The 27702-nt window shown below is 44.5% G+C and overlaps 1 protein-coding gene across 5 annotated transcripts in view; it reads right to left on the reverse strand.

Moving 5' to 3' along the window:
• PDE1C (phosphodiesterase 1C) overlaps window positions 1-8647 on the reverse strand; it is a 524818-nt gene extending 516171 nt beyond the window's left edge. For 2 of the 5 annotated variants that reach the window (XM_045495245.1, XM_045495244.1), the window contains exon 1: window positions 8498-8647. In XM_045495245.1, coding sequence (XP_045351201.1) covers window positions 8498-8582 — 85 coding nt within the window. In that variant the 5' untranslated portion in view covers window positions 8583-8647. The remainder of the gene's footprint in view (window positions 1-8497) is intronic. The other 3 variants (XM_045495246.1, XM_045495247.1, XM_045495251.1) reach the window with 3 other exon arrangements.
• Between the last annotated feature and the right edge of the window lie 19055 nt (window positions 8648-27702).

Here is a 27702-nt window from a genome sequence, read left to right on the forward strand (position 1 = left end):
ACTTTGCTCTTGTTCCTATCTGGTGTCAGGGGCCAGCACAGTTGTACAGGGCTTCCTGGGGGCCACCACCCCACACTGGCACAGGCCAACAGTGATCCACCTCTGAGCCTGCTCCAGAGCATACCCGCAAACCCTCAGGATCACGCCACCAACCCTCACCCACTCCCAGCCAGAGCCAGCTCTAGTCACGGCATGATTTCAGGTGAAGGGAAGGCACTCCGAGCAAAAGAGGCACAGTGTGACAGCCAGGTGCTATGCGTGGCACTTCACTCCTCAGGCTGTGGCTTACCCACAAGGAAGGTGGTATTACCCCCTTTGTCCTGAGAAGGAAATCGAAGCTCAGAGAGGCTAGCTGACTTGCCTGGCCAGCACAATAAGCCCTTGCGTGACTCCAAAGCCCAGGGTTTCTTACCACAAATGCAATCTCTCTGCTGACACATATCCCTAAAACTGTGCTCCGGTAGCTGGCTGACAATCAGAACCCCACTGGGAGAGCCTCATTCCTCAAGCTAAAGATACAGCTTCCCTTTGTTGAAGTGCGAGTGCTGTGAAGAGGGGGCACAAGTTTTAACCAGTATGAAGTCTTCCCTAATAATAAGAAGCATTTTAATGGCATTTTAGAGTTAAAGCAATCTTTTCATGCATAACTTCACCTGATCCTCACCACAGCTGCATAAATAAGACTCATACTCCCCATTTCACATATGAGGAAACTGAGGCTCAGAAAGTGATTTTTCCCAAAATGCAGAATGGGGTCGGGGAGATGGGTACCGGAGCAGAGATAGCAAGCCCTGGGTGGCGTGACCCCCTCGTTCCACACACTGCTTCACCTCACTCTGTCCAGTCTTCTCAGAGATAGGAGGAGGAGGGAATTAGGTCCGTGGGTACTGGGAGGTGGCTGCAGAACATTTTGCCTTGGGTCCTTATTCAGTTCTTTGCTCCCTAACATCACTCCCAACCAAGTAGGCAATGTCCGAAGGTCTTGCCTCCACCCAGACAGACAAGCAGGCTGACAGAAGGCAGACAGGACGCTTAGCCAAGAGAGCACTGAGACCAGACTGGACTGAGAAAGTTCTGAGCCATATGCACCAAGGGAGACCAGGGGCTTCTATACCTGGGCTGGAGAGTGGACCCCACCCCCGGTGCCTGCAGCCAAGTCATCCTGACCTAGTTTACCACTGAGCCCTGCCCTGTGACTGGAGCATCCACCAGCAGACCTCCTCTACTTAGCTTGGGTTCCCAGCTCCTGCAATCCAAGGGTGTGGCAGGGAACCCTCACTCCCAGCCCCCTGGGCCTCTACTGTCTAGGGGCCCCTTGTGTTTCCTCCTCTGGGACAACCCCGCAGAGAGAAACACAGGGTGAAGGAGATAGTGGCAGTTGCTACAGGAAACGCATCCCTCTGTTAGCAACACCGCTTCTGTACAGGCCTAGAATTTTCCACACTACCACTTTCATTTTTGAAGGAAGCAGCTTCTTTGCCATGCACCCCACCATTTCACATCCTCCCAGTCCATGGCTTCACCCATTTCCTTCTGACACCCTAGAGGTCATCACTGAAGGGAGAAGGGAAGTGAGAGCCCTCCTGGAGCCCCATTTTCTCATCTGTAGAATGAGTAGTGAGGAGTACCAAAAGAGATCTAGTGAGGCCCGCTCAGGTGGTTTGAAAAAAAAAAGGTGTTTTTCTTTTTTGCAAACATATTTCATTTTGGGGGTAAGGTTGTGTATTTATATTTCAGGCAGCCTTGTGGAGAAAGTAAAAATCTGTGAATGCACTTAATACAAACCCAAATAGGTATCCAAGCCCCAGAAGACAAGGAAAGTTTTGGAAAACAAGAATACTGCAACTCCCTCCAAATCCATTTGTTCCATATTCAAATGCTAGTTCACAAAGTACCTGACCAGAGTCCAATTACACTTGAACTTCAACATATGGCCTTCAGTTAATACTAATCATTATAATGACCTGCTACAACTGAAAATTCAATGGTTTCCTAGGGATGGAACACTCAAATCACAAATGCTGGATGACAGTCAGTGCTTTCTGATACGGCACATGTTCACCTTCATCGTCTTATTTCCGAGACCTCTTGACCACATACCTGACTTCATGACCTGAGAAAATTATGTAAAGAGGACATAAAATCATTTGCCTTGGGATATGGAGAATGATCAGACTGATGAGGCAGCCCTGGTGGGAAGCAGACTAACGGACCTTGTTTCTTCAAACGTGATACTCCTCCCAGGAGCAGTCCAGTCTCACCTGTGACAATGCTCCAACGCTTTGTGGTTCTGCCCCAGCCTGTGCTGGCCCAACAGACCTGGCAAACTCCCTGGCCTCTCTTCATCGGGATGACGATGGGTTCTCAGGCTCAGGCAGAAATAAAGTACACAGTGGGAGGCAGCATGGTGTGAGGCAAACCCTGGGCTGACAGGTCAGAGCAGATGTGGTTTGAACCCCACTCTACTATTTCCTGGCTTGTGACTTCCAGCAAATCATTCCCTTTCAGAGTCTTAGGAGTTTCTTCTCCTAAAGTCGGGGTCATAACAGATAACTTTCAGAATTGGAAAGGTGATAAATGAGCTGAGTAAAGCACCTAGTTCAGAGGCCGGTCCAAACCGCACAGCTACACGTGACATGTGGCGGCACTGGTTCTCAGCCAGCCTTGACCATCAATATCCCAAAGTCCCTGAAGCCAGGGCATAGGCTCCTTTAGGAGCCTCAGGCTTCAATGGAAGAGGGAACCCTCACAGTTTTTCTCCATAGGGATGTTACTGGTGTTTAGGAAAATTCCTCATTGTGCAGGACTGTACCTTACTTACTCTGCAGAAAATTTAATTCCTCTGGGCTTTGCTCACTGTGTTAGAGCCTGTCCACAGCCCCCTACCATGCAACTACCAAAAGTGCACCATGTATGTCCAAACAGCCTCTGGGGTGTATTACCCCTGTGGAAAAGCATAGCTGAAGCCTTCTCCCTGCCGATCTGAACCAGAAGTGGATGTCTCTCCTTAGTTCAGAAATGTCCATTCAACAGAGAGTTTTTTCAGGAGCCCTCCAAACAAACTTTATTCTTGACCTTGACACAGGATGGGTCACATATCCCCTCCTGCAGAACTCCCAAGACCTCCATGACCTCATCCGCTTCCCCTATTAAGAATGTCTTCGGGGGGTGCCTGGGTGGCTCAGTCGGTTGAGCAGCCGACTTCGGCTCAGGTCATGATCTCACACTCTGTGAGTTCGAGCCCCGCGTCGGGCTCTGTGCTGACAGCTCAGAGCCTGGAGCCTGTTTCAGATTCTGTGTCTCCCTCTCTCTGACCCTCCCCCATTCATGCTCTGTCTCTCTCTGTCTCAAAAATAAATAAACGTTAAAAAAAAAAAAAAAAGAATGTCTTCGGGTGCCTGGGTGGGTCAGTCAGTTAAGCATCTGACTCTTGATTTCGGCTCAGGTCATGATCTCAAGGCCATGAGTATGAGCATCGGGCTCCATACTGAGCATGGAGCCTGCTTGGGATTCTCTCAATCTCCCTCTCTCTCTGCCCCACCCCTGCTCACACATGCGTTCTCTTTCTCTTTCTCTCTCTCTCTCTCTCAAAAATAAATATTAAAAAAAAAAATCTCTTGAATCACCAGTACCATAGCATGAATTCCTTTAGTAAAGTCCTTTGACCTAGAAATTTTGCATTTGTTAATCTAGACTACAACAGGAGGTATTTCCTATTGACAATGTCAGTCACTTGAGAAAAGGAGCAATCTGGGAGGGACCAGGATCTCAGGATTCTTGTCTCACATGGTAAGAGAGGGACTGTCTACCTACTCTGCCCTGCAGAAACCATGTAAGTAGCTGGTGTAGGGGCTAAGGGCGCGTTGCCCCAAAATGTGTTACTTTGGCATGCAGATTATTTTGAGCTGAAAACAATCAAGGCCCAAAGACTTAGAAACTTTGACCTTCCCCCTAACTGCCTAAAAGTTAGAGGACCTGCTCCAGGAAGAGAGCCATCAACAGAAATAACTACAGTATGATATGAACTAGGGGTGGTAGAGAGAGGAGCCTAACGAAGTCTGTTTGTTAAAATTGCTCTCTATGCTTCATTGATTCTGAATGGCCCAACAAACATTTGTTTACTAAACATTTACTCTTTTTCATCTTCCTGTCAATTGCTTTCCTTCCCTTTGAAGGAAAGGACCCCTATGTCCTTCTCCTTAGTTCAGGATGGCATATATACCTCATTTTGTCTGTCTGTCTTTGGAATCTCATGTCTGTGTGGATTCCCAGTATGTACATACTTAAGTTTAATTTTCTTTTTTTTTTTTTCCTTTTTTTTTTTTTTTTCAACGTTTATTTATTTTTGGGACAGAGAGAGACAGAGCATGAACGGGGGAGGGGCAGAGAGAGAGGGAGACACAGAATCGGAAACAGGCTCCAGGCTCTGAGCCATCAGCCCAGAGCCCGACGCGGGGCTCGAACTCACGGACCGCGAGATCGTGACCTGGCTGAAGTCGGACACTTAACCGACTGCGCCACCCAGGCGCCCCAAGTTTAATTTTCTTCTCCTCATCTGTCTTATGTCAGTTTGATTCTTAGTTCAATTAGAAGAGCCTTCAAAGATAGAGAAAATTTTTTCTCCCTAACATTGGTAACAATGGGTGAGGACTGCAAGATGTCTCTATGTTTCAAAGTAAGTCTTAACCGCCACATACTGATGTTGTAGGAATATGAGTCCTCCTACTTGGAAGAAATATTGTTAATATACATGACAGTCAGCACTTGCAAACTACATATATATACAGAGAGAGAGAGAGACAGAGAGACAGAGGGACAGAGGGAGAGAGACAGAAAGACAGCAAGAGAGAGGTGCCCTTGAATATATGGGGGTTAGGGGCACCAATGCCTCACACAACTGAAAATCCACATATAACTTAGATTCCCTAAAAACTTAACTACTAATAGCCTGCTGTTGACTGGAAGCTATATTGATAATATAAACGTTGATTAACACATATTTTGTATGTTATATGTGCAATATACTATATTCTTACAATAAAGTAAGCTAGAGAAAAGAAATGTTATTAGGAAAATCATAAAAAAAGGAAAAATGCATTTAACAGTATTGTACTGTATTTACTGGAAAAAATCTGCATATAAGTGGACCAATGCAGTTCAAACCTGTATTGTTCAAGGTCACCTGGATATGTATATAGCTGTATATATAAACACACACAGGACATATATGTTCATGTGCATATATAATATATATTACCGATATATATTAATTATATAATTATGTGATTAATATCAAGTAATTGTAAGTTACATAATTAACATACTGTGTTACAATTATATATTATTTATAATTAATATATTAATTTATGTATATTAATAATATTATTATGTATAATAATATTATGTGATTAATAATAATATAATTAATATATTAGTTATATGTATAATTAACATGTATTATATACTGTACCTTAAGAGTAACTGCAAATTAAAATAAATAATAAAATCACCCAGAGAAAAAACATATAGGCCAAGGACATAAAAAGACAATTTTACAAAAGAAGTAAAATAACATGTGGAATTGAGATACTTCTGTCCACTTCTCAAATCAACAACTTTTTTTAAAATTACAGTGTCTGGATTCATGGGAGAATACGAGCAGCTTGACCAACTGCTGGTGGGAACATAAGCTGGTATTTCCAGAGGTGAGTTGAACAATCAGTGTGTTTTAAAATCTTTAGAAATATACATAGAATTGGACCAAGCAGCTATACTTCTAGAAATGTATCTTCACAAGTATTTATGGATGTCCTCAGGGGCTCCTGGGTGGCTCAGTCGGTTAAGCATCCAACTCTTGGTTTCAGCTCAGATCATGATCTCATGACTTTGTAGCCTGAGCCTCACATGGGCTCTGCACTGACAGTGCAGAGACTGCTTGGGATTCTCTCTCTCTCCCCATCCCTGCCCCTCCCTCACTCATGCTGTCTCTGTCTCTCTCAAAATAAATAAGCTTTAAAAATTATATTTAAAAAATTTTAAGTCTTTATGGATATTCTCAAAGACTGTCTTTCTTCATTATTGTGGCAAAAATTAAAAGACACTAAATAGCCAACAATTACAAGTGATTCTCTTCCTTTTTGATTATCTGTATTTTCTAAAATGTCTATATTGGCCTAAAATGCCTAAAATGTCTCTTAAGGTACTAACTAGTTTCCACTTAGTACATATATGTCACATATATGGACATATGACATCACCTCAAGAATACAAATTCCTTGAATACCAGATTCTAACTCTGATTTATCTTCATACACTACCCTGTGATATTAGCTTAGGGCCTTGAATAATTACAACAATTGTCATTTATTGAATGTGCACCATATGGCAGGCATTGTGTTAAATTGTCTCTTTTAATGTAGTAAAATTCAATAAGCAGTTGTTGAAGGAAGGAGGGAAGAAGAAGGACAGATGGAAAGGAATGACTGAATAAATGTCCAGAGATCTGAAATAAGCTAGCAGCTCTCTCACCAGCTCGCTTTTGAGGTCCCTCCTAACTAGCAGACCATAGTGCCAAATCATTTCTTCCTGTGAGGACAGGAGCAAAAGGACAGAAGGAGTTAGGTGGGGCAGGACGACACTATAAACCTGGGTTTTAGAAGCCACACTTTTTAGAAGATCTCACAGAGAACTACCAGGTAAAACTTTAAAAATCACTTTTAGACGTATTCTTACCAGATTCCAGAAAACTAATATTAACATGACAATGGCCTTTTAATGAATCACTTTTGACCTCGGCAACATTTAATTCATTTCTACAAAAACTCCCAAACAGCCACCATCACCATCAGAGGGTGAAAGATACATCAATTAGACATAGTTTCATAGGTCCAAAATAAGTGATTCAGGGCAGGGTGTGAGCTCTCACAAAGGACTAGGAGGCTAAGGGAGTGCAGAGGGAGAACTTCGTTCTGATGGGGAAGGAGAGCACAGGAGGTGGCAAGTGAGAGGCAGGAGAGACAAGATTTCTCAATGCAGAGTTAGGGAAACAGCATTCCTGCCTGAGGAAATAGCCAGAGCAAAGGCTCAGAGGGCTGGGGCATGGGCAAGGGCAAACAATAAGCATGTAGGAGATACAGATTTGAAGTGACAGTTGGACAGTAAAGGAGAGCCTTGGGAAGCAGGCTAAGGAGTTGAGACTTAATTCTGGAAGCAACGTGTTCAGTCCATGCCCCAGAAATCTTGGGCTACTTCATTAGAAGGAACAAAAGTGGTCTAAAGATGAATTCCTCTCCACTGGTTTCTTGCCCCAGGCAACTTCCTGCTCCTGGGGCAAGCCGGTGCAGCCCAACAAAAAGCAAATTAACACATCCCTCATATTCAAAGGTTTGGGGGTTAAGTTCAGATTTAAAGCCACAGTGACCTGAGCATACACAGAAATAGAGCACCTTGGCACCTGGCTTTGCCCTGTTGTTTTCCAAACTCTGACGTTCCAGAAAGGAAGCCTCCCTCGCTTTGCCCACCTCCTGGGAAGATTAAGAGGCAATCTCTGACCAATTGTTTCAAAACAGTGCACAGCACGGAACCAGTAGTGAGAGCATAAAGAACTGATCTCTTCAAATTCAGCTTCCAAAGGGTTTAGCCCTGTGGTCCTGCTACCTCTAATAATCCCTCTGGTACCCCACTTGGTAAAAGGTTTGAGGAGGAAAGGAAACAGGAGGTCCGGAGGACGGGGGACAGCTTTTTTTCAAACATTTCAGTAACATGATACATTTCTCCCTGTCTGCATTCCGTGCCTGTCGGTCTCTAGGTTTCTTGGATTGATTCTCTCTCTCTCTCTCTCTCTCTCTCTCTCTCTCTCTCTCTCTCTCCCGTACTTCCCTCACTTGCCTTTCTCTCTGTGTCCCTTTCTCCTTGTTTCGACTTTTGTAAAAACTATCGTTCAATCTGTCTCTGACTCTATCTCTGTGTCTGTCTCTCTCAACTTCGGCATCTCGTTTCTGTCACTATCTCCACCACTCTGTCATTCTCTCTGTTAGTCTCTGTCTTGGCATCTCTGTCTGTTTCTGACCTGATGTCTAGGTGTTTCCATCAATGTCTCTGTGTATCTCTCTCAGTTCTCCCATGTCTCTTTCTGACTTCCCTCTCTCAGCATTTCCAGCTCCACCTCTCCATCTCTTTGCCTCCATCCCCGTCTCTATCCCTCTCCAGTTTGCGTTACTAAAATCTCAGCGAGGAAACAGCAGTTCAGAAAGGTGTAACCCTGAAAGCCGCTTTCAGCGGGCTGCCCGGTCAGAGCGGCGGGAGGGGCGCCACGGGGACAGCCCCGCGTCGGGCCACTGTCACCGCTCCCCCCTCCCCCGGGCTCCCCTCGAGAGTGCCCCGCGGCCCAGCCCCAGCCCCTGACCGCCTCCCACCCCCGGTTAGAAAGGACCCTCCCCGCCACCGGCCAGGGTGTCTGCCCGAGCCAGGGGTCGGACGGAGGACAGAAAGTTCTCACCGATGGTGAAGCTGTAGCCATCGATGCTGAAAGTGGCGCTCCGGCATTTTTTGAAGCCCTCTTTCCTGTTGCTGGCGTCCGTCATGGCTCGGCCGGCGGCGTCCCGGGGTTCCCCGCGGCGGAGCGCGCAGCCCCGCGCTCGGTCCCGTCCCCTCCCCCAGCCGCGCGGCGCGCTCTCCCGCAGCCCCGCCGCCCGCCGGCCGCGAGCCCGGTGCGCCCCGTGCGCCGGCTGCGGGTTCGGGGGGCCGCCAGGCAGCCGAGGCGCTAGGCGCTAGGCGCGCGGGGCGGTCAGTGCGCGGCGCCACTGCCCCATCCCCGGTGCCAAGTTCCAGGTAGGACGCGAGGAGTGCTGCGACAGGCAGGCGACGCGCGCCCGCCCGGGCGTGTATACCCGTGGATACCGGGGCTCAGGGGGATGCCGAAATCCCTATCCCTTCCACCCTACTCTCCTTGAGCGCTGAAGCCAGCGCGCACGCCTGGTTTCTATCTCAACTTCGCCTTCCCCCCCTCTGGGGGCTGGTGGGGTTTGGGGACTCAAGGGAATGGCTAAGATCTGGCGTCGCGCTTCTTCTAGATGTTTTCTCTGGCAGGCAGGAGAGCTCCCAAAAAGCACATCAACAGATGGAAGCAAACATGTAAGTCGGTCAGATGCTGCCAAAGTTTACTCCAAACAAGGAAGTCGGGGGAAATCGCCACGCCCACTTCCTCCCAGCAGCTGTCCCCTCGACTAGCCTGGATCCCTGAGAAGGTTACTTCTCGACAGTCCCTCGCCAGAGATAATTATCAAAGCAACCCACACGTGTGATTTCACACAGAGGTTGGAAGGTGTGCAACTCCCAACCACGTTCTAGCCCATTCCTAACAGCTGGTCTCAGCTCTCTCCAACATGGCTTGCCAAACATTAGACTCCTGGAGTTTGGGGAGGTAAGAGAGATCTTACCAATCCGACAGCCAACCCTCTTGTTATAGATGAGGAAACTAGGCCGACAGAGGCTTAAATAAGAGATAGATGGAAAGCAGCAGCGTTTAGACATAGTAATTTCACTTCATGACACCAACTCAATCATTGGTTCTTCCATTACCTAAGATGACTGGTGGGCAAAATTTACACGGGGAGAAATCATTCCCTCCGACCAGCTAGCAGTTGCTGAGGATTTACAGTTGCATTGTTCTGTGTCAGGAACTCCGGAGAATGTGAATAGACCAAAGCTGAGTCCCTTGGTGGAGTCTACCCGGTGCCACATGTGGAATGACAGTGCTATGCTCAGGCTATTAGTGGGCTGCCGTTAACTTAACCTCATTTGAAACAATTAATATACACTTGTCAGAGAGTCAATCAAGTTTATTTAGAGAGTTAATCAGGTATATTCCTAATTGGTTCCAGTTGAGTTTAGGGGGCTTAAGGAGAGTGACAGGTCTTCAGAACCTAATTAAAATTAGAGACCTCTCCAAAAAAAGGCACGTACACACATGTACAGTATTCTACATACAACTCAGAGGACCCGTAACACCCTCAAGCTCCCTGGGATGCAGGTTAATGGATGTCTCAGGATTGAGTCTCTTTCAAATCACCATATATTTTTAGAGACATGGTATTTCTTTTTTTTATGTCAGACGTAGTTGGAACTTCAGTTATAAATTCCCTCAGGAAAGACCTAGAATCACACTCACGTTGATAGCATGCTTAGGTCAATAGCAAGATTAATTGATCCACAAGGCAATAGGTGACAAGGGCCTCACGTCACACAGAATGGTATGTCTCAGCTTGGAAGCCTGGGGATGCTTCAGACCCTGAGGTACTCCTTGAGACTGAAAATGGTTACAATGGGAAAGCGTAAAAAGGGCTCTGTCGACAGACGTGGGTCTGAAATCTGGTTCCACAACTTACCAGCTATGTGACCGTGAGCAAGATGCTAGAATTCCCTGAGTCTTGCTTTCCTCATCTTACAATGAGGGTCAAGTGAGACAAAATGGAGGAAACCTAGGCATACAGTGGGCATTCACTGATTGCAATCACCAGGTGGTTCCCAATTTTCATTATGTAGACACTGGAAAATTCTTCTCCATGACAACAATATATTTTAGTTATTGTTATCGCCACTAATTCTATAAATAATGAAAATTTTAGGGGCACCTGGTGGCTCAGTCAGCTAAGCGTCTGACTCTTGATTTCAGCTCAGGTCATGATCTCACAGTTTGTGAGATCGAGACCCACGTCAGGCTCTAGCGCAGAGCCTGCTTGGGATTCTCTCTCTCCCTCTGTCTCTCTGCCCCTCCCCTACTCGTATATGCTCTCTCTCCCTCTCAAAATAAATAAACATTTTTTAAAAAGAAAATGTTATATGTAAAATTTTTATGTATATATTTTTAACTATAGTAACAAACAAAAGTTTCCAATAATTCCCATTCCCCTGTATGTCTCCCACTTTCCTAAACCTTTAGCAGACACACATACCTTCTTTTGTGTCACAGTAAATCCTGGAATGAGGAGCCTGAAAGCCCTGAGTGATAGTCTCCTATAGTAAATTATCAAGAAACAAATATCCTGATGCAATGGAAATTTTTCCTTGAGCGAGTGAAATTAAAACTTAGTACTTAATCACTCTTAGCAGAAAAGCTTTCTGAAATACAATCTATAAAAATAATAACAATGTGATCATTTATCTGTCCCCTAAAGACTGGTAAAAATAACTTGGCTGAACAATTAGAACTGTTTTTAAACTGCCTCTCCCCAGAATCATTACCTCTCTCCCTGGTTTTAGAGTTTGCACACCTACAGAACCACTAACTGCATTGCTTCAAGTGCAGAGTCTTAAAGCAGCCTTCTCAGTTTGGAGCTCTCACACCAAACCAAGTGAGGCTGAATGCTAACATTACATAAGCCAAGAAGGAATGAGCTGGAGACTAAGATCAAAAGAAGCATTGCTTTTGCTTGCTCTTTCGGAAATGCCCGGTCAAGAATGCCTGTGAAGTAAGAAAACTAAAGCAAAACGGCTAAGCAGATCTTGGTGTCAGAGCAAGGGTCAACAAACCAATGCCTGCAGGCCAAATCCAGCCTGTCACCTGTTTTTGTAGTTTTCGCACCTAGAATGGCTTTCACTTTTTAAGTGATTGAAAAAAATTCAAAAGAAGACCATGTCTTATGACATGTTAAAAATATACGGAATTCAAATTTCAGTATCTACAAATATTGGAACATAGACACACTCATTTATGTACGTATCGTCTATGGCTACTTTTAAATCAGAAGACAGAGTTGAGCGCTTATGCCCAAGACCGTATGACCTGCAAAACCAAAAATATTTACTATCTGATCTTTACAGAAAATATTTGCTCCTCGATTATAGTAAATACCTTACACCTGTCTGGACTTGGATAGCTTTTAGTTTTATTATATTTTAAAATAAGTTTGGAAAGGAATCATTCTTCTTTTCACTGTTAGAGTAGTTTCTAACAAGGAATATACAGCAACAAATGTTTGATAAAGGAAGGAAGAAACAATATACATATTAATAGTTTGATCCAGTCATTAACCAATATTAATTAAGGATCAGGGGCGCCTGGGTGGCTCAGTTGGCTAAGTGTCCAACTTTGGCTCAGGTCATGATCTCACAGTCTGTGAGTTCGAGCCCCGCATCAGGCTCTGTGCTGACAGCTAGGAGCCTGGAGCCTGCTTCAGATTCTGTGTCTCCCTCTCTCTCTGCCCCTCCCTTACTCATGCTCTCACGCGCTCTCTCTCTCTCTCTCTCTCTGTCTCAAAAATAAACACGTAAATTTTTTTTTAAAAAAAGATTAATTTCTTCCAAGAGTTAATACATGACCCTACTTCATTCTAAGAAAGTAGAGTAGGAACTGAACTCAGTACCTAAATCAGTTCATAGCTCATGGATGAAATAATGCCCTTCAAAATATAACAACTATTGGGGCGCCTGGGTGGCACAGTCGGTTAAGCGTCCGACTTCAGCCAGGTCACGATCTCGCGGTCCGTGAGTTCGAGCCCCGCGTCGGGCTCTGGGCTGATGGCTCAGAGCCTGGAGCCTGTTTCCGATTCTGTGTCTCCCTCTCTCTCTGCCCCTCCCCCGTTCATGCTCTGTCTCTCTCTGTCCCAAAAATAAATAAACGTTGAAAAAAAAATATATAACAACTACATATGAAAAAGTAAAAATCTGGCAAGATACTCCCCTGACTCAGATGCTACTGCCATATCCTTTGATATTCCCTGTGAAGGGGGTGATACCCATTTCTATATAAGAGAAAGAGTGTCAATGGCATGTATCTATTTCTCACTGGTTTTTAAACTTCTAGAAAAAGATGAGACACTATATGTAGTATATGTTATCAAAAAGTCAGCTTTCTAAGAAAATAACTTTTTATTTGACATACCAAAGAAAAATAGCTCTTCAGCATTTCATTAATGCATTTCAACCATTCTCAGGTAGGAAGCTGTCTACCATTTTGGAATCCCCCCAATAGCCAACGATCTAAGAATTGTAAACCCAAGTTGCCCCAATGAGAGCATTGTTCATACCCCTCATGGACACCCTCTGGGCTCTGACGACCACTTCAAATTCTGGGAAGGGCCCCCTCACAGTCACATGATCAGAGAAATGACTGCAGGCAATGAAGTTTCTGAACTGCAACCCTGCTCCTCTGGCTACAATTGGTAAGGTCTAGATGGGGCCAATGAGTATCTTTGCTGAGAACAGGTATTATGAGAGGTGAAAAGAAAATTCCAGTATGTTCCAGACCCGTTCCAGCCAGTATCTGAAAATCGGCTCCTCCTAAATTCCATAAGATGCCCTTGTGCCTTATACAATATTCACTCTTTGTGAATGACCCAGCATAAGGGAGCTTCTCTTGCTTCACAACCAGGAGTCCTAACTAGTCCAACAAAGATACTCCCTTCAAGGGGGGACACAGGAAGAAAAAATGAACAGAGAAAGAGAGGAATCAAACTAACGTTACTGAATGCCAACTAAGTGTTAGGCATTGTGTTAACCATGAAACAGTCCCTGCTTTTGAAGACTTTACATGAAGAGTAAGTCCCAGACAATCTCTGGAATAGAGCATTCAGATGAGAGAGCAGTCTTAGAGAGTCTGTACTTCAGGAGGCAACTCCTCTTCAGCTGTCACTAACACCCCTCTCTGTTTCATTTTGCTTCTATGTTATTGCTTCCCTAGAGCCCATTCTTTACTTCTCATATTAATTAGGCCCAGGGATGATACAGACCATGTAAATAAACAGGGAGAATAAAACCAAAGTGCCTACACCCTTGAGGGTCCAAGAGAGATACCAGAAAGATGCCTGCAAGGCCCTGATGGAGATTACAGAATTCTATTTGCACAGTGAGGCAATTTTTCTTTGTGATAGGGATGGCCTCCCATCTACTCAACTTTTTTCTAAGTTGACATGTTAATAGTGCATTTGTGAAAGTGACTATTTTTCAGTACCTACCTTCAATATCTCAAAAAATTCTTCTTCAGTGTCTCCTTTTCCAAAGAAGACATCCAGATGGCTAACAGACACATGAAAAGATGCTCAACATCACTCATCATCAGGGAAACACAAATCTAAACCACATTGAGAGACTACCTCACACCACTCAGAGTGGCTAAAATTAACAGCTCAGGAAACAACAGATGTTGGTGAGGATGTGGAAAAGGGACAACCCTCTTGCACTGTTGGTGGGAATGCAATCTGGTGCAGCCACTCTGGAAAACAGTGTGAAGGTTCCTCAAAAAATTAAAAATAGAACTACCCTATGACCCAGCAATAATAGCATTACTAGGAATTTATCCACAGGATATAGGAGTGCTGATTCAAAAGGGCACATGCAGGGGCGCCTGGGTGGCTTGGTCAGTTAAGCATCCGACTTCGGCTCAGGTCATGATCTCACAGTCTGTGAGTTCGAGCCCCGCGTCGGGCTCTGTGCTGACCGCTTGGAGCCTGGAGCCTGTTTCAGATTCTGTTTCTCCCTCTCTGTCTCTGCCCCTCCCCTGTTCATGCTCTGTCTCTCTCTGTCTCAAAAATAAATAAACGTTGGGGCGCCTGGGTGGCGCAGTCGGTTAAGCATCCGACTTCAGCCAGGTCACGATCTCGCTGTCCATGAGTTTGACCCCCGCGTCAGGCTCTGGGCTGATGGCTCAGAGCCTGGAGCCTGTTTCCGATTCTGTGTCTCCCTCTCTCTCTGCCCCTCCCCCATTCATGCTCTGTCTCTCTCTGTCCCAAAAATAAATAAACGTTGAAAAATAAATAAATAAATAAATAAATAAATAAACGTTAAAAAAAAATTTTTTTTTAATTAAAAAAAAAGGGCACATGCACCCCAATGTTTATAGCAGCGCTTTCAACAATAGCCAAATTATGGAAAGAGCCCAAATGTCCATCAACTGATGAAAGGATAAAGAAGATGTGATACATGATAGATAGATAGATAGATAGATAGATAGATAGATAGATAGATAGACAGGCACACAATGGAATACTACCCAACGATGAAAAAGAATGAAATCTTGCCATTTGCAACAACGTGGATAGAACTGGAGGGTATTATGCTAAGTGAAATAAGTCAGTCAGATAAAGACAGTATCATATATGTTTTCACTCGTATGTCGAATTTGAGAAACTTAACAGAAGGCCACAGGGGAAGGCAAGGAAAAATAAGTTACAAACAGAGGGAGGCAAACCATAAGAGCCTCTTAAATACAAAGAACAAACTGAGGGTTGATGGGGGTGGGGGGTCAGGGGGCAGGGAAAATGGGTGATAGGCATTGAGGAGGGCACTTGTTGGGATGAGCACTGGGTGTTGTATATAAGTGATGAATCACAGGAATCTACTCCTGAAGCCAAGACTCTACACTGCATACAGTGTATGTTAGCTAACTTGATAATAAATCATTAAGAAATAATTCTTCAGGGTCTCAAAAAATATTACCTGAGTGATTCCCAGACCAATGCTTTCCCCATAACATGAAGTAGCAAATTAGAGTAAATTAAATTTCTGGTTTGTTGCACTGAGAATTTGGGGAAACTTTCCCAATAGCCTTTGGAGTGAGAAGATTTGAGAACTGGACACACTCTGCAGTAGAAACAAGATGACTATCTTGAATTTATTTACATAATCCAGAATACAAGCCTGGCATATTCTTCCCCCTTAGACCACCTGGTTTGCCTAGAGACCTCCTCCTCAACCTTCAAGTCTCCACTGATGTCCCAGGTCTTCCAGAAAGCATTTCCTGCCTGACCTTCCTAGAGGGAGGAAGCCACTCCACTAAGCCCCTTCTGCATCTCCATCCTAGCACCATCATGTGCACTCATTCTGCTTGTTTGCACACTGGTCACCCCATGACGATATGAGCAGCTGGCCGCAGGGATGGGTCTTCCATCCCAGCCCCAGCACGGTGCCTGGCACAGAGCAGGCCCTCACTGCAACATCTAATGAATTGAAGAGTGAACACAGATGTAACATGCAATGCTGCGTGCCAAGAGGTGACGTGATGGGAGCAAGACAGTCATTCTCAGGCATCCCTCCCTCCGTTCATCCTCCATCTTCCCCTATGATGAGCTGTGTACCCAGTTCAAAGCACAGCTCCATAGTAAACAGGTTAACCGCATTTAAAAGTAATAAAATAAAACAAAAAGCCCCTCTACTTGCTAGCTGTGTGACCTTGAGCAAGCTGCGTGGCGTCTCTGAGTCTGTTTTCTTCTGTAAAATGGAGATGTAATATCTATCTCCTAGGGACTAGGTGAGTTACAATGCGATAATTCATGTTAAAGACTTACCCTGAACCTGACCCATGGTAAACTTTCAATAAAACTTTTTTAACACCATAATCACTAGAACACTAGGTCCCTTTTGTGCTTGTTTTCTACATAGAGTGCTTGAGATAATCCATACTCAGAGGTAAGAGGAGCAAGGCTTAGGGCTCACTCACCCATGGGTCCAAACCCCAGAGTATCAATCACCCCATGAGCAATGGAGCCAGAGATTCTAGGCCTCCATCACTCAGGTGAGCTGTGGACACTCACAGGCTTCCATAGAGCTAGAGTCCAGACTTTGGACAGGCTGTGGCTCAGAGAGCACCCTCAGGAAATGCTCAGTTACTCTCCTCCCTCCACCAGCATCCAGTGCCCTCCCCATTCCATGATATTTCTGTCATCTGGGCATCACCACATTAGGCAGACATGTCTTGGCTCCCATCTTCTAGATTTAACTCTGAGGACTATGGCTGCATCACTTGGGATGCCTTTTTGCTCCTGGGCATCCAGGACACAGCTTGCTCCTGGTTTGCCTCCTAGCTTTCTTGCTAATTCCTTTACTGTCATGTAACCAGGGAATCTCTCATCCTGGAAGTTCTTATCTTCTCACTCCATCCCCTCTCCAAAGACCAATCCTCTTCATTCTTGATAACTCCATTAATGACTCTCCAGTATCTATTTCCAGTTCAGATCACTTTCCTGAGCAATAGGGTATCTCTCTGACAGGCCAAACTTCTGAAGAAAAAGAAGAAAAAGGAGATACCCTACAACCTCAACTCGTCCAAGTCTGAACTCCTCATCTTCCTGTTTTGCCCCCAGAGTTGCCTTGCGGTGTTACAAGCAAAAATGCATTCAAAAAGATCTTTGAAGGTAGAGACCATGTCTTACGCACTTGTTTGGCAACTTACATGATGCCTGGCATGTAAATCCCCATTAGGAGTTGTTGAATGAATGAAATGAATGACTAGTATACAACGTTCACAGTACCAAGTAGACTTCCAACAGTACAAAGTGTTTTCCAAAGAAGAAAAGTCAAATGAGAGTTGGCGATTCCTCTGCCTATAGCACAGCCTTTCAACCTTCCTCACTAGACTAATACTCTTGACAATTTTAATAAGGTGGCACTAAATTCAATAAGGTTTCCCAAAATTATAGCAGGTATCTAAGTTCAGTTTAAATCTGACTTCCATCCAACTTGCCCACACCCTTAAAAGCATAATATTTATTAGCAGTCACTATAATTATGCCCCATTGTCCACAGTGGCTACTAACTCCCTGCTGTTTTGTCTCTACACAAAGCCAGCCTCACAGACATGAAGCTCCATCCTTTCCCAAGAGAGCATGAACATGGCTCATGACAGTTACGGAAGGGCAATAAAAGTCAGGTCCCCTGACCACAGCACCCAGATCCAACAGGACTCAAAGGCACCATGGTAATCCCATGGGCTGACCTTCTATATCTCTGCAGGAAAAACAGTCACAGGTGTCTTGGGCAACGGTGTGTTTGAGCCATAGTTTCTTCTGGCTGCAACGATTTGTGACCTTCATTTAGTGTGCCACAAGACTACTCAGTACCTGTGGGCCACCCAAGTATGCTTGGGTACCCACTATGCAGTAAAGGCAAGGCACAGATGCTTCACCACTTAACCACAGTGGTTCTCAACACCAACAGCACACTGAAATCACCTACAGAACTAGTAAATCATATGGACACTAGGGCTCACCAAAACAGATTCTGATTCTGTTCAGATTCACTGGGCTTGACTGGGAATGGGGGGTCTAAGCACTGCTATTTTTTTTTAAAGGTCACCAAATGATTCTAGTGAGACACCAGGAATGAGAACCACTAATGGTTTGCAGTATTCATTCCAAACACTCCTGGGCTATTTCCAACCTGTTTCCATCATGATGTTTCCATCTGGCTCCTGATTGAAGCCATGTCTTCTGTCGCAAACCCCACCATGTGCCAATGGCAATGTATTTGACTTCCCTCTTGATTCCTGACTTTCTCTCAAAGGCTTCACTTAGATACACCCTATCATCTCTTCTCATTTCAGACTTCCTTGAGAGGATTCTGACATTCTGTGCTTCCTTGGAGCCAACAGAAAGTCTGTGTGTGTGTGTGTGTGTGTGTGTGTGTGTGTGTGTGTGTGTGTGTGTAGCTATGATGTGCTAAATCCTGAATTAGTTTGCACAGGTAACATCTATAACAAATATCTAAAGTCTTGGTGCCCTGACATCACAATAAAGATTAATTTCTTGCTCATTACAAAGCCCAGTAGGGGGTGGGGAAATGAGTGACTGGGGAGTTATTCAGGGACCCAGACCCTTGCACCTGGTCACTCCACTGACCCCTAGTTGCCTAGAGTCCTCCACTGGATACTCTACATCTAGCTGGAAGATGAAGGAAGAAAAAAAAAAGGTTAAAGAACCATGAAGAAAAATTTTAGGGACTAGGCCTGGAAGAAACACATACCCCTTCTTCCCACATTCCATTAGCCAGAAATTAGTAATATGGCCCCACCAAACTGTAAGAGGGGGCCTGGGAAATGAAATTAAGAAAGAAAGAGGTTTGGTAAACATAAATCCTTTGAAACCCTATCCTTACCACTGTTTTGACCAAATCTGACATCTAATTCACCAGGTGTAGACATAGCTTACACCTGTGTGCTAGGGCTGAGGAAAAAATCTGCCCTCAAATCAGACTTATAACCTTTCGGTCTTAAATCCAGGCTCACTTGATCAAAGCACCAAGCCCACCACCATGGTATAAATTAAAGCTTTGCCCCACAAATAACACCTCTTTTTCATGTGGTCTGTTGTTGGTGTTATCTCTTACAGAAGATTTAAGAGTATAAATAATTTTAATATTACATTATAGCTCTGACTTTAGAAAGTAAGCCAAAAGTATAATTCATTTAGGAGTTGAAAATTGCATCATTCTTCTGACAGATGACTTTTTTTTCTTTCTGTAACTAAAAAACATAAATATATAGAAATACAAAAATGCCAGTATGTTAAGAGGCAAAAGGAATAGCAGAGAGAAGTTTGGTGAATGATCTTTAGTAGGCCAGAAAATTTGCCACATCAAAGATGCTTGATGAGGCTCTGGGGAATAGGGGATTAGAATAAATACAAGGCATCCAAGGTAACAACTTGCATAGCAATAGGTCCCAAATGGACAACCCTTTAGAGGGAGAATTAGCTCACACCTGCACGTGGATGTAGGTAAGGGAGCATTGTTTCTTAGGGGTCTAACATGGGTCAGGCCACCGTATGGCAGGTTCTGTTCTAAGTATATCACACATACATTTCATTTCAAGCCTTCCAATAACAAGAATACATTATGGAGCTAGAACCGCATTTTCTCACTGCGGTTCTAAAGTCCCTGGAGAAGGTAACTCCTCTCAGGGGCAACCTTGACAACAGAATTATCAAGAGTATCAAGAATGCTGGAACCAAAGAAAATAGGCAGCCCAAAAAAGGATTTCTGACACCAAAGTGGATCCACCTATTCGAATCCAAAATGACTTGTAATGCATTCTCCTCCATCTGTTGTTCACTGGCAGCTAAATTCATCTCATACTTTCTTCCAGTTTAGTGATTCACCTCAAATCAGATAGCAAACATGTTCCTTGTCACCAGCAAACACACACCCACACAGATACACACAGCTAGCTACACACACACACACACACACACACACACACAATGCATACACACACACTCCACTTTTGTGTCCTGGATGTGACCTCTGCTGGTGATGATAATGGTAACAATGCTGAGGTTTTGGAGAAAATATGACAAAATAACACAGTGAGGGTAAAGATAAACTACATTTAAGAAAAAAGAGCAAACTACAAAGTAGGATTCGGTACAATGGCAATCATGTGAAAACACACCTTAGACAGGAAGGAGGGGCACCTGGGTGGCTCAGCTGGTTGAGCAGCTGACTTCAGCTCAGGTTGTGATCTGACAGTTCATGAGTTCGAGTCCTGCATCAGGATGGAGCCCACTTCCAAGCCTGTGTCCTCCTCTTTCTCTGCCCCTCCCCCACTCATGCTCACTCGCTCTCTCTCTCTCAAAAACTAAATAAAACATTAAGAAAGAAAGGCAGACAGACAGACAGCAAGGAAACACACCAAAATGGTAATGGTGATTATATTCCGGTGCTAGGGTTATAAGTAACTTGGTTTCCCACAGCCAGCGAGTTCAGGCTTGTCCTGGTTCATATGGACATAGGCTAGCTGCATCTCTGGTGGCCTCCTACCCAGGAATGTGAGTGAAATTTAGTTTCTTATTTTGTGTGCCTTCCAAATTTTTTACTATGCCCATAATTACAAAAGAAAGAAAAATAAACATTTTAGAAGACATGTCAATACAGACATGGATACCTATGTTAATTCCTATATTTTCATGTTTCAAACATTTTATAATTTAAAATGTCTATTAAACTAAATTATCCTGGGCCAGATCAATGACCCATCCCTAGACTGTAAGCTTCACGTGGGCAATGTCTGTTTTGTTCACTAATATATTCTAAACACCCAGAACAACACTTAGCGCCTAGCAAGCAGTTAAGACTTGCTGAATGAACACATGCATATTCAGGTTCTGACAATAGCTTCAAGAAGAAATATGGAAATTGACATGTCAGCCTTTTAAGTCAGAGATGTGCTCTCCCCATCCTCCATGAATCAGGATAAGATGGCCCACATTTACCACAGATTGAATAAACAAGAATTCCTGCTCACTGCCCAAAAATTCCTGGCTCCTCTTCTTAGAAGGGATTTCATTCTTCCATCATTGCAGGACCTAATGGAAAAATCCTGCTACCATGTCATCAGGAATACAACACCTTATATAGTGGTACTTTATAAAATATTAGGCATGTTCACTACAGAAGGCAAGCTGATGCCAAAAGAAATAGATTACACACTTGGGTGGATGAAATTCTAAATCATGATCATGAATTTAAAATAAATCTTCATGGGTAGGGAAAGCACAAAGTCTCAACATTGACAAGATGACTGAAATCTCAGAATCACAAGCAAATTTTTCCAGCTGTTGATTACATTGCTGCCCCCAAAACTCTACCAGAGAGTCAGTCTATATTATCATGATAAAAGAGAACAGTTATAGTTGGCAGCAGGTGGGAGTATTAATGATTTAATGCTGAGATGCTTTTGTCAGCTATTTAAGTTACCAAAAGGTATTTTTTTCATTGTGATAAATTCTTGCACATATATTTGGCAATCAGATTTTTAACAAAATGCCTCTCTAGACAGCCAAGGGCATTTGAAAGAATGGAAGTGATTTGGTTTCCTCTTTTCACATGACTTGCCTCTTGGCTTCATTAATTCTCTCTCTGATTTTGAAGATATCCTGCAAACCACAAAGCATCGCCATTGACATGTAACCTACACTCAGCACATGGCTGTGGGGTCCACTAAAAATGGGTGGCGACTGAAGAACATCACAAGGAAAAACAGAGACTGCTAGAAATTCAAGACCACATGTTGGAAACACTAAGCAGTGGGAAAGGGTAAAAATAACATGTTAAAATTCAGTGATTAAACTGAAAGGAGTAAGAGAAAAGTCAATGGGTCCTTCTAGAACTTGTCTTCATTTCAACTCATGTTTATGGAAGCCACTGCACTAGACCCTTTCACAGACAGAATTGCATTTAGCCCTTACAATATTTCCTATTTCATACATGAAGAAACTGAGGCCAGTGACAGCAAGGTGGATGAGAGATCTAAATCGGGACCAATGTGACTCCTCTCCAAGCCTCCATCCATCATGCTGGGTCACCTCTCTTCATGTTCTGAGAAGTGTAAGGTGCTAGACACTCCCATCTGATGGCCCCTGTACTCACTGTTACTTTTTCAACCTCCTCCTTTTTAAAGAAAGTCTAAAGAAATAACTAAGCAGGAAAGAGACTGGTGCCAGTTAGAGCCTTATTCCTTTCCCATCCCCATGCCTGGCATATAGAACAGTGCCCCCAAGATTCACTGCCCTTAAACTGCCCTTGAGGTTTCTGTTCCTGGGGGAGGGAGACTTTAGCCACCTCTCAAGCCTCTCCCCACCCCACCCCCAATTCCAAGTATCTTAGGTGGGCTTGGTTCCCATCCACAACACTGGCACGGACACCCAGCACTGAGTACCTGCAGCTTCCTGCTACACCAAAAGAAAGGAGAAAACTCCAGATGCAGTGAAGATGACTTGCCTTGAAACCAGAAACCCCCCTCAAAGGACTACAGACCTGCTTTCCTGATACCCAGATGGACCCTTGAAACCTCTCAACAGAGACTCTTCTGGGGAGATGGGAAGGACATCCAGCTATCTCAAGGAGTGGGAAGGAAGAGGGAAAGTGGAGAAAATTTACAAGAGTGCCCAGAGGCCCAGTGTCCACCTGCCTTGGTCCCTGCCTTCAGGCAGCTCACAGTTTAGTTGGGCTGACCCTTGAGTGAATTGAAGATGCTAAGACAGGGAATATGGGGGAGGGGGTGCAGCATACAGACTATTAGCCCAGCCCAGGAATTCCTGAAGGAGATAACATTAACACCAGTCTCTTTTTTTGAAATAAGAGTGATTAAAAGGCAGGAGCAAAAGTGATAGGGTTTTTTTAGATTATTAGTGTCACTTTCACCCTAACCATTTTCACATGCGTCCTACCCGCACACACAGCAATTCAGTAAACCATCACAGAGAACAGCACAAGCTTTACAGCCAGAGTGAAACCCTGGAGCTGCTCTCATTGGCTATATGACCCTGGGTTCTGTCTCAGTTTCCTCATGGCTGATCACAGCACCTCCTGTGGCTGTGGTGAGAGTTACATGACTTAATACACGAGCAGGGCTCAGAGCAGTGTCTGGCATGTAGTAACACTCAATAAATAGGAGCTGCTGCTACTGCTGTCATTGTGTCTTTGTTTTCAAGCCTTATGCATTTCACTGCACTTTTGCCCAACGTCTCTTTGACACAGGAAGCTGTGAAGAGTGGGAAGTCACAGGTAAAGGGACAGGGTCAGAGAGGGGCATAGACTGCCCAAACAACTAATTAGTGTGGTTCTCGCACCAGGACTTGCGATTGTCCACGTTATTTCCAACACTTCACGCTTCATAAGTTGTTCACAAACCCTGAACTCTTGAAGAAATTTCCTTTAAAAGCTTCAACGACTCCAGCGCCTCTTTCACATAAACAAAGAGGGAAATGGCACTAGGAGACCACGTGACTGGCAACATTAACACCTCGGAGGACCTCGCACCTGCGGTTTACTTGGGGATTTTTGGAATCTGAGCTGAGTCTCCTAATTCTGATGAGATCCCTCCACACTCCAAGGTTTCACAGGGTCCCTGTGTCCAACACTCCCCAAACCACCACCACCCGCAGCATCGGGAAACACAGGTTCGTCGCTTTAGAAAACACAGGTTCTTGGGAATGCAAGCTGGTGCAGCCACTCTGGAAAACAGTATGGAGGTTCCTCATAAAACTAAAAATAGAACTACCCTACGACCCAGCAATTGCACTACCAGGCATTTACCCACAGGATACAGGGGTGCTGTTTCGAAGGGACACATGCACCCCAATGTTTATAGCAGCACTATCAACAATAGCGAAAGTATGGAAAGAGCCCAAATGTCCCTCGACCGATGAATGGATGAAGAAGATGTGGCATATATATACAATGGAGTATTACTCGGCAATCAAAAAGAATGAAATCTTGCATTTGCAACTACGTGGGTGGAACTGGAGGGTATTATGCTAAGTGAAATTAGTCAGTCAGAGAAAGACAAATATCATATGACTTCACTCATATGAGGACTTTAAAAGACAAGACAGACGAACATAAGGTAAGGGAAACAAAAATAATATAAAAAAGGGAGGGGAACAAAACAGAAGAGACTCATAAATATGGAGGACAAACTGAGGGTTACTGGAGGGGTTGTGGGAGGGGGGATGTGCTAAATGGGTAAGGGGCACTAAGGAATCTACTACTGAAATCATTGTTGCACTATATGCTAACTAATTTGGATATAAATTTTAAAAAATTAAAAATAAAATTAAAAAAAAAAAAAGAAACTCCAACTCTACAAGCAGCATAATGGCAATAAATTCATATCTTTCAGTACTCACTCTAAATTTCAAAGGACTAGATGCTCCCATCAAAAGACTTAGGGTGATGGATAAGAAAACAAAATCCATCGATATGCTCTTTACAAGAGACCCATTTTAGACCTAAAGACACGTTCAGATTGAAAATAAGGGGATGGAGATCCATCTATCATGCTAATGGTCACCAAAAGAAAGCTGGGGTAGCCATACTTATATCAGACAATATACATTTTAAAATAAAGACTGTAACAAGAGATAAAGAACAGTATTATATCATAATTAAGGGGCTATCCACCAAGAAGATCTCACAATTGTAAACATTTATGCTCCAAACATGAGAGCACCCAAATATATAAATCAATCACAAATATAAAGAAACTCATGGATAATAATACCATAATAGTAGGGGTCTTCAACACCCCACTTATAGGAGTGGACAGATTATCTGAACAGAAAATCAACAAGTGAACAATGGCTTTGAATGACACACTGGACCAGATGGACTTAACGGAAAAAAAAAAAAAAAAAAAAAGAAAACACAGGTTCTTCCTTCCCATGTCCACCCACCCCCCGCAGCCCCCCACCCCCGGGGCACTAGCCACACAGGCTTGTTTGCCGCTAGCACCGCTGGGGGGCGTCTGAGTGTTGGCAAGACTCCACCCCGCACGACTCAGGACCCTCCTCACTTAACAGAAAGGCAGCAGGAACAGAAAGTGGGGGAAATGGGGCGCCTGGGTGGCGCAGTCGGTTAGGCGTCCGACTTCAGCCAGGTCACGATCTCGCGGTCCGTGAGTTCGAGCCCCGCGTCGGGCTCTGGGCTGATGGCTCAGAGCCTGGAGCCTGTTTCCGATTCTGTGTCTCCCTCTCTCTCTGCCCCTCCCCCGTTCATGCTGTGTCTCTCTCTGTCCCAAAAATAAATAAACGTTGAAAAAAAAAAAAAAAAAAAAAAAAAAAAAGAAAGTGGGGGAAAGCCAAGGACCCAGAACAAGTGAAACGATGTGAAAGCATTGGTCTTCCCTTTTCTCCAAGGTGAACGTACCTTCTTAGGCTGCCCAGGGGTCTCTTCTCACCTGGACAGAAGGACCCCCCCTCCCCCACTTACCTGGCAGAGATGACCAGGTTGAAGGGCAGAAGTAAAGGTGAGAAACCAATAAACGACTGACTATGAGAACGTTAAAATGGACCACACTTGCCTGGATATTTTCCCACAAAAAGAGCACAGGGTCCTGCAGGCAGGCCTTCAGTGTGGCCGAGATACCTGCCAGAAGTGCTGCCTTGCTCCTTGGGAACGCTTAGGAGGCTCCAGAAGGACATGCCTGTGCGGTCAAAATGCTCAGGACTAAGGTACAGAACACCTAGATTCAAATCCCAGCTCCACCATGGCTAAAAAAGGCATTCGCATCTGAGTCTCGGTTTACCCATCATTTCAATGGAACTGATAGTACTTTTCGTGCTCCCTCAAGCTGTTTCTAGAGCAGAAGAAGAGGGTCTGGAGGATTTGGGATGAAGCTGTGCACAGTGGGGCTTACCTTGCTCTCCTGAGTCCTTGAGTTTGTCCACGGTTTCCTTCGGGCCATGGCACTCCCCTGCAGCCGCTGCCCTCCTGGCTTCTGTCAGCACAGAAAAGAAACAGGCCCTGTCAGGCACCTGAACCAGAGGACCACATCCTGGGTGCTCTGTCTGGGGTGCCTGATGCTGTTGACTATTTTCTCTGCCCGGCCTTTGACTTTGGTTTTTCCTGCACTGCCACCCCTGTTCCCTCCTAGCTGGCCCTCTAACCTCTCTCTGCCCCTTAAACATTGGTGCTCCCAAGGGTTCTCTTACAGGCTTCCTTTTTATTCTCACTCTCCGTCCCCTTGGGTGCTGTTGACTTCTATCTCTTCAGCCAGCACATGAAGGGACTGAGCCATCTGGACAGTGGGCAAGCCATCACTGAAAAAGAGACCAGCTGGGAAAGAGATGGGAGCTTCCTCCAGACCCCTGGAGTGGAAATATTCCTGCATCCTGAGAGCACTGGGCCAGAGGAGGCAGAAACAGAAAAGTAGGCCAAACTCTGCCGTAGAATGTCATTTGCCACAACCTTGTGAGTAGTTCTAATGACTCCCATTTTTCAAATGGAAAAACAAACCCAGAGTGGTTAAATAAAAGGCCCAAGGTCGCAGAGCTCATAAGTGACAAGGTCAGGATTTGAACACAAGTCTTCAACAGGTCTGGTGTACTTTCTTCCTCCCCCACAGCCATTCCTGTGGGTTCAAAGTCTGAAAAGGCAAGAAGTCAATTCTAAAGTGAAAATATTCCTACAGAAATGTTTCCTGAGGTGGTGTTTAATTGCACAGATTTTAAGGTGCCTCGTTAGTGCAGCAGGTAGGGCATCAGTCTCATAATCGCACGTATTTTGCAATGACTAAAAGTGTTTTCTCTCAGTTTTGTATAGTTTTTATACCTCCTGAGCATAGATAAATAAAACACAATTATACATCTTATTAGCCCCAAATCCAAAATGAGCACGGTACATAAAAGACCCCCCAGAATGCCATAGCCTGAGACACAGAGCAAAGCTTCTCTGCATACAACCCAGCCAAGTCGGGGTGGAGGGGAGCAAGCAAGGTGATTTAAGGTCAACTCAGTGAATGCCAATTTGCCAAACAGAATCTTCAACCTACTAATTGATGGATTATTGACTCACTACACCTTGTTTGTAGTAACACTTTTTTTATGTTTATTTATTCTGAGAGAGAGCGAGAGAGAGAGCAATCCCATGTGACTGGCAAAGGGCAGAGACAGAGGGAGTGCGAGAGAATCTCAAGCAGGCTCCACGTTGCCAGGGCAGAGCCTGACACGCGGGGCTCCATCACTTGAATCATGAGATCATAACCTGGGCCGAAATCAAGAGTTGGATGCTTAACCAACTGAGGCACCGCCCCTCTGTGTCAATTTAAATATGTTCACATAACACACTTTCTGGGAGAAAGAGATTATTAAAAAAATAAATAAAGTAGTAAAATAACTTTAAAAAAAAAAATAAGAAAGATGGGAATGCAAGCTCCACTCTGGAAAACAGTATGGAGGTTCCTCAAAAAAGTAAAAATAGAACTACCCTACGACACAGCAATTGCACTACTAGACATTTACCCATGGGATACAGGGGTGCTGTTTCGAAGGGACACATGCACTCCCATGTTTATAGCAGCACTATCGACAGTAGCCAAAGTATGGAAAGAGCCCAAATGTCCATCGATGGATGAATGGATAAAGAAGATGTGGGGGCGCCTGGGTGGCTCAGTCGGTTAAGCGTCCGACTTCAGCTCAGGTCATGATCTCGCGGTCC

This window comes from Leopardus geoffroyi, chromosome A2, assembly GCF_018350155.1.
Source record: "Leopardus geoffroyi isolate Oge1 chromosome A2, O.geoffroyi_Oge1_pat1.0, whole genome shotgun sequence".
Taxonomy (NCBI): domain Eukaryota; kingdom Metazoa; phylum Chordata; class Mammalia; order Carnivora; family Felidae; genus Leopardus; species Leopardus geoffroyi.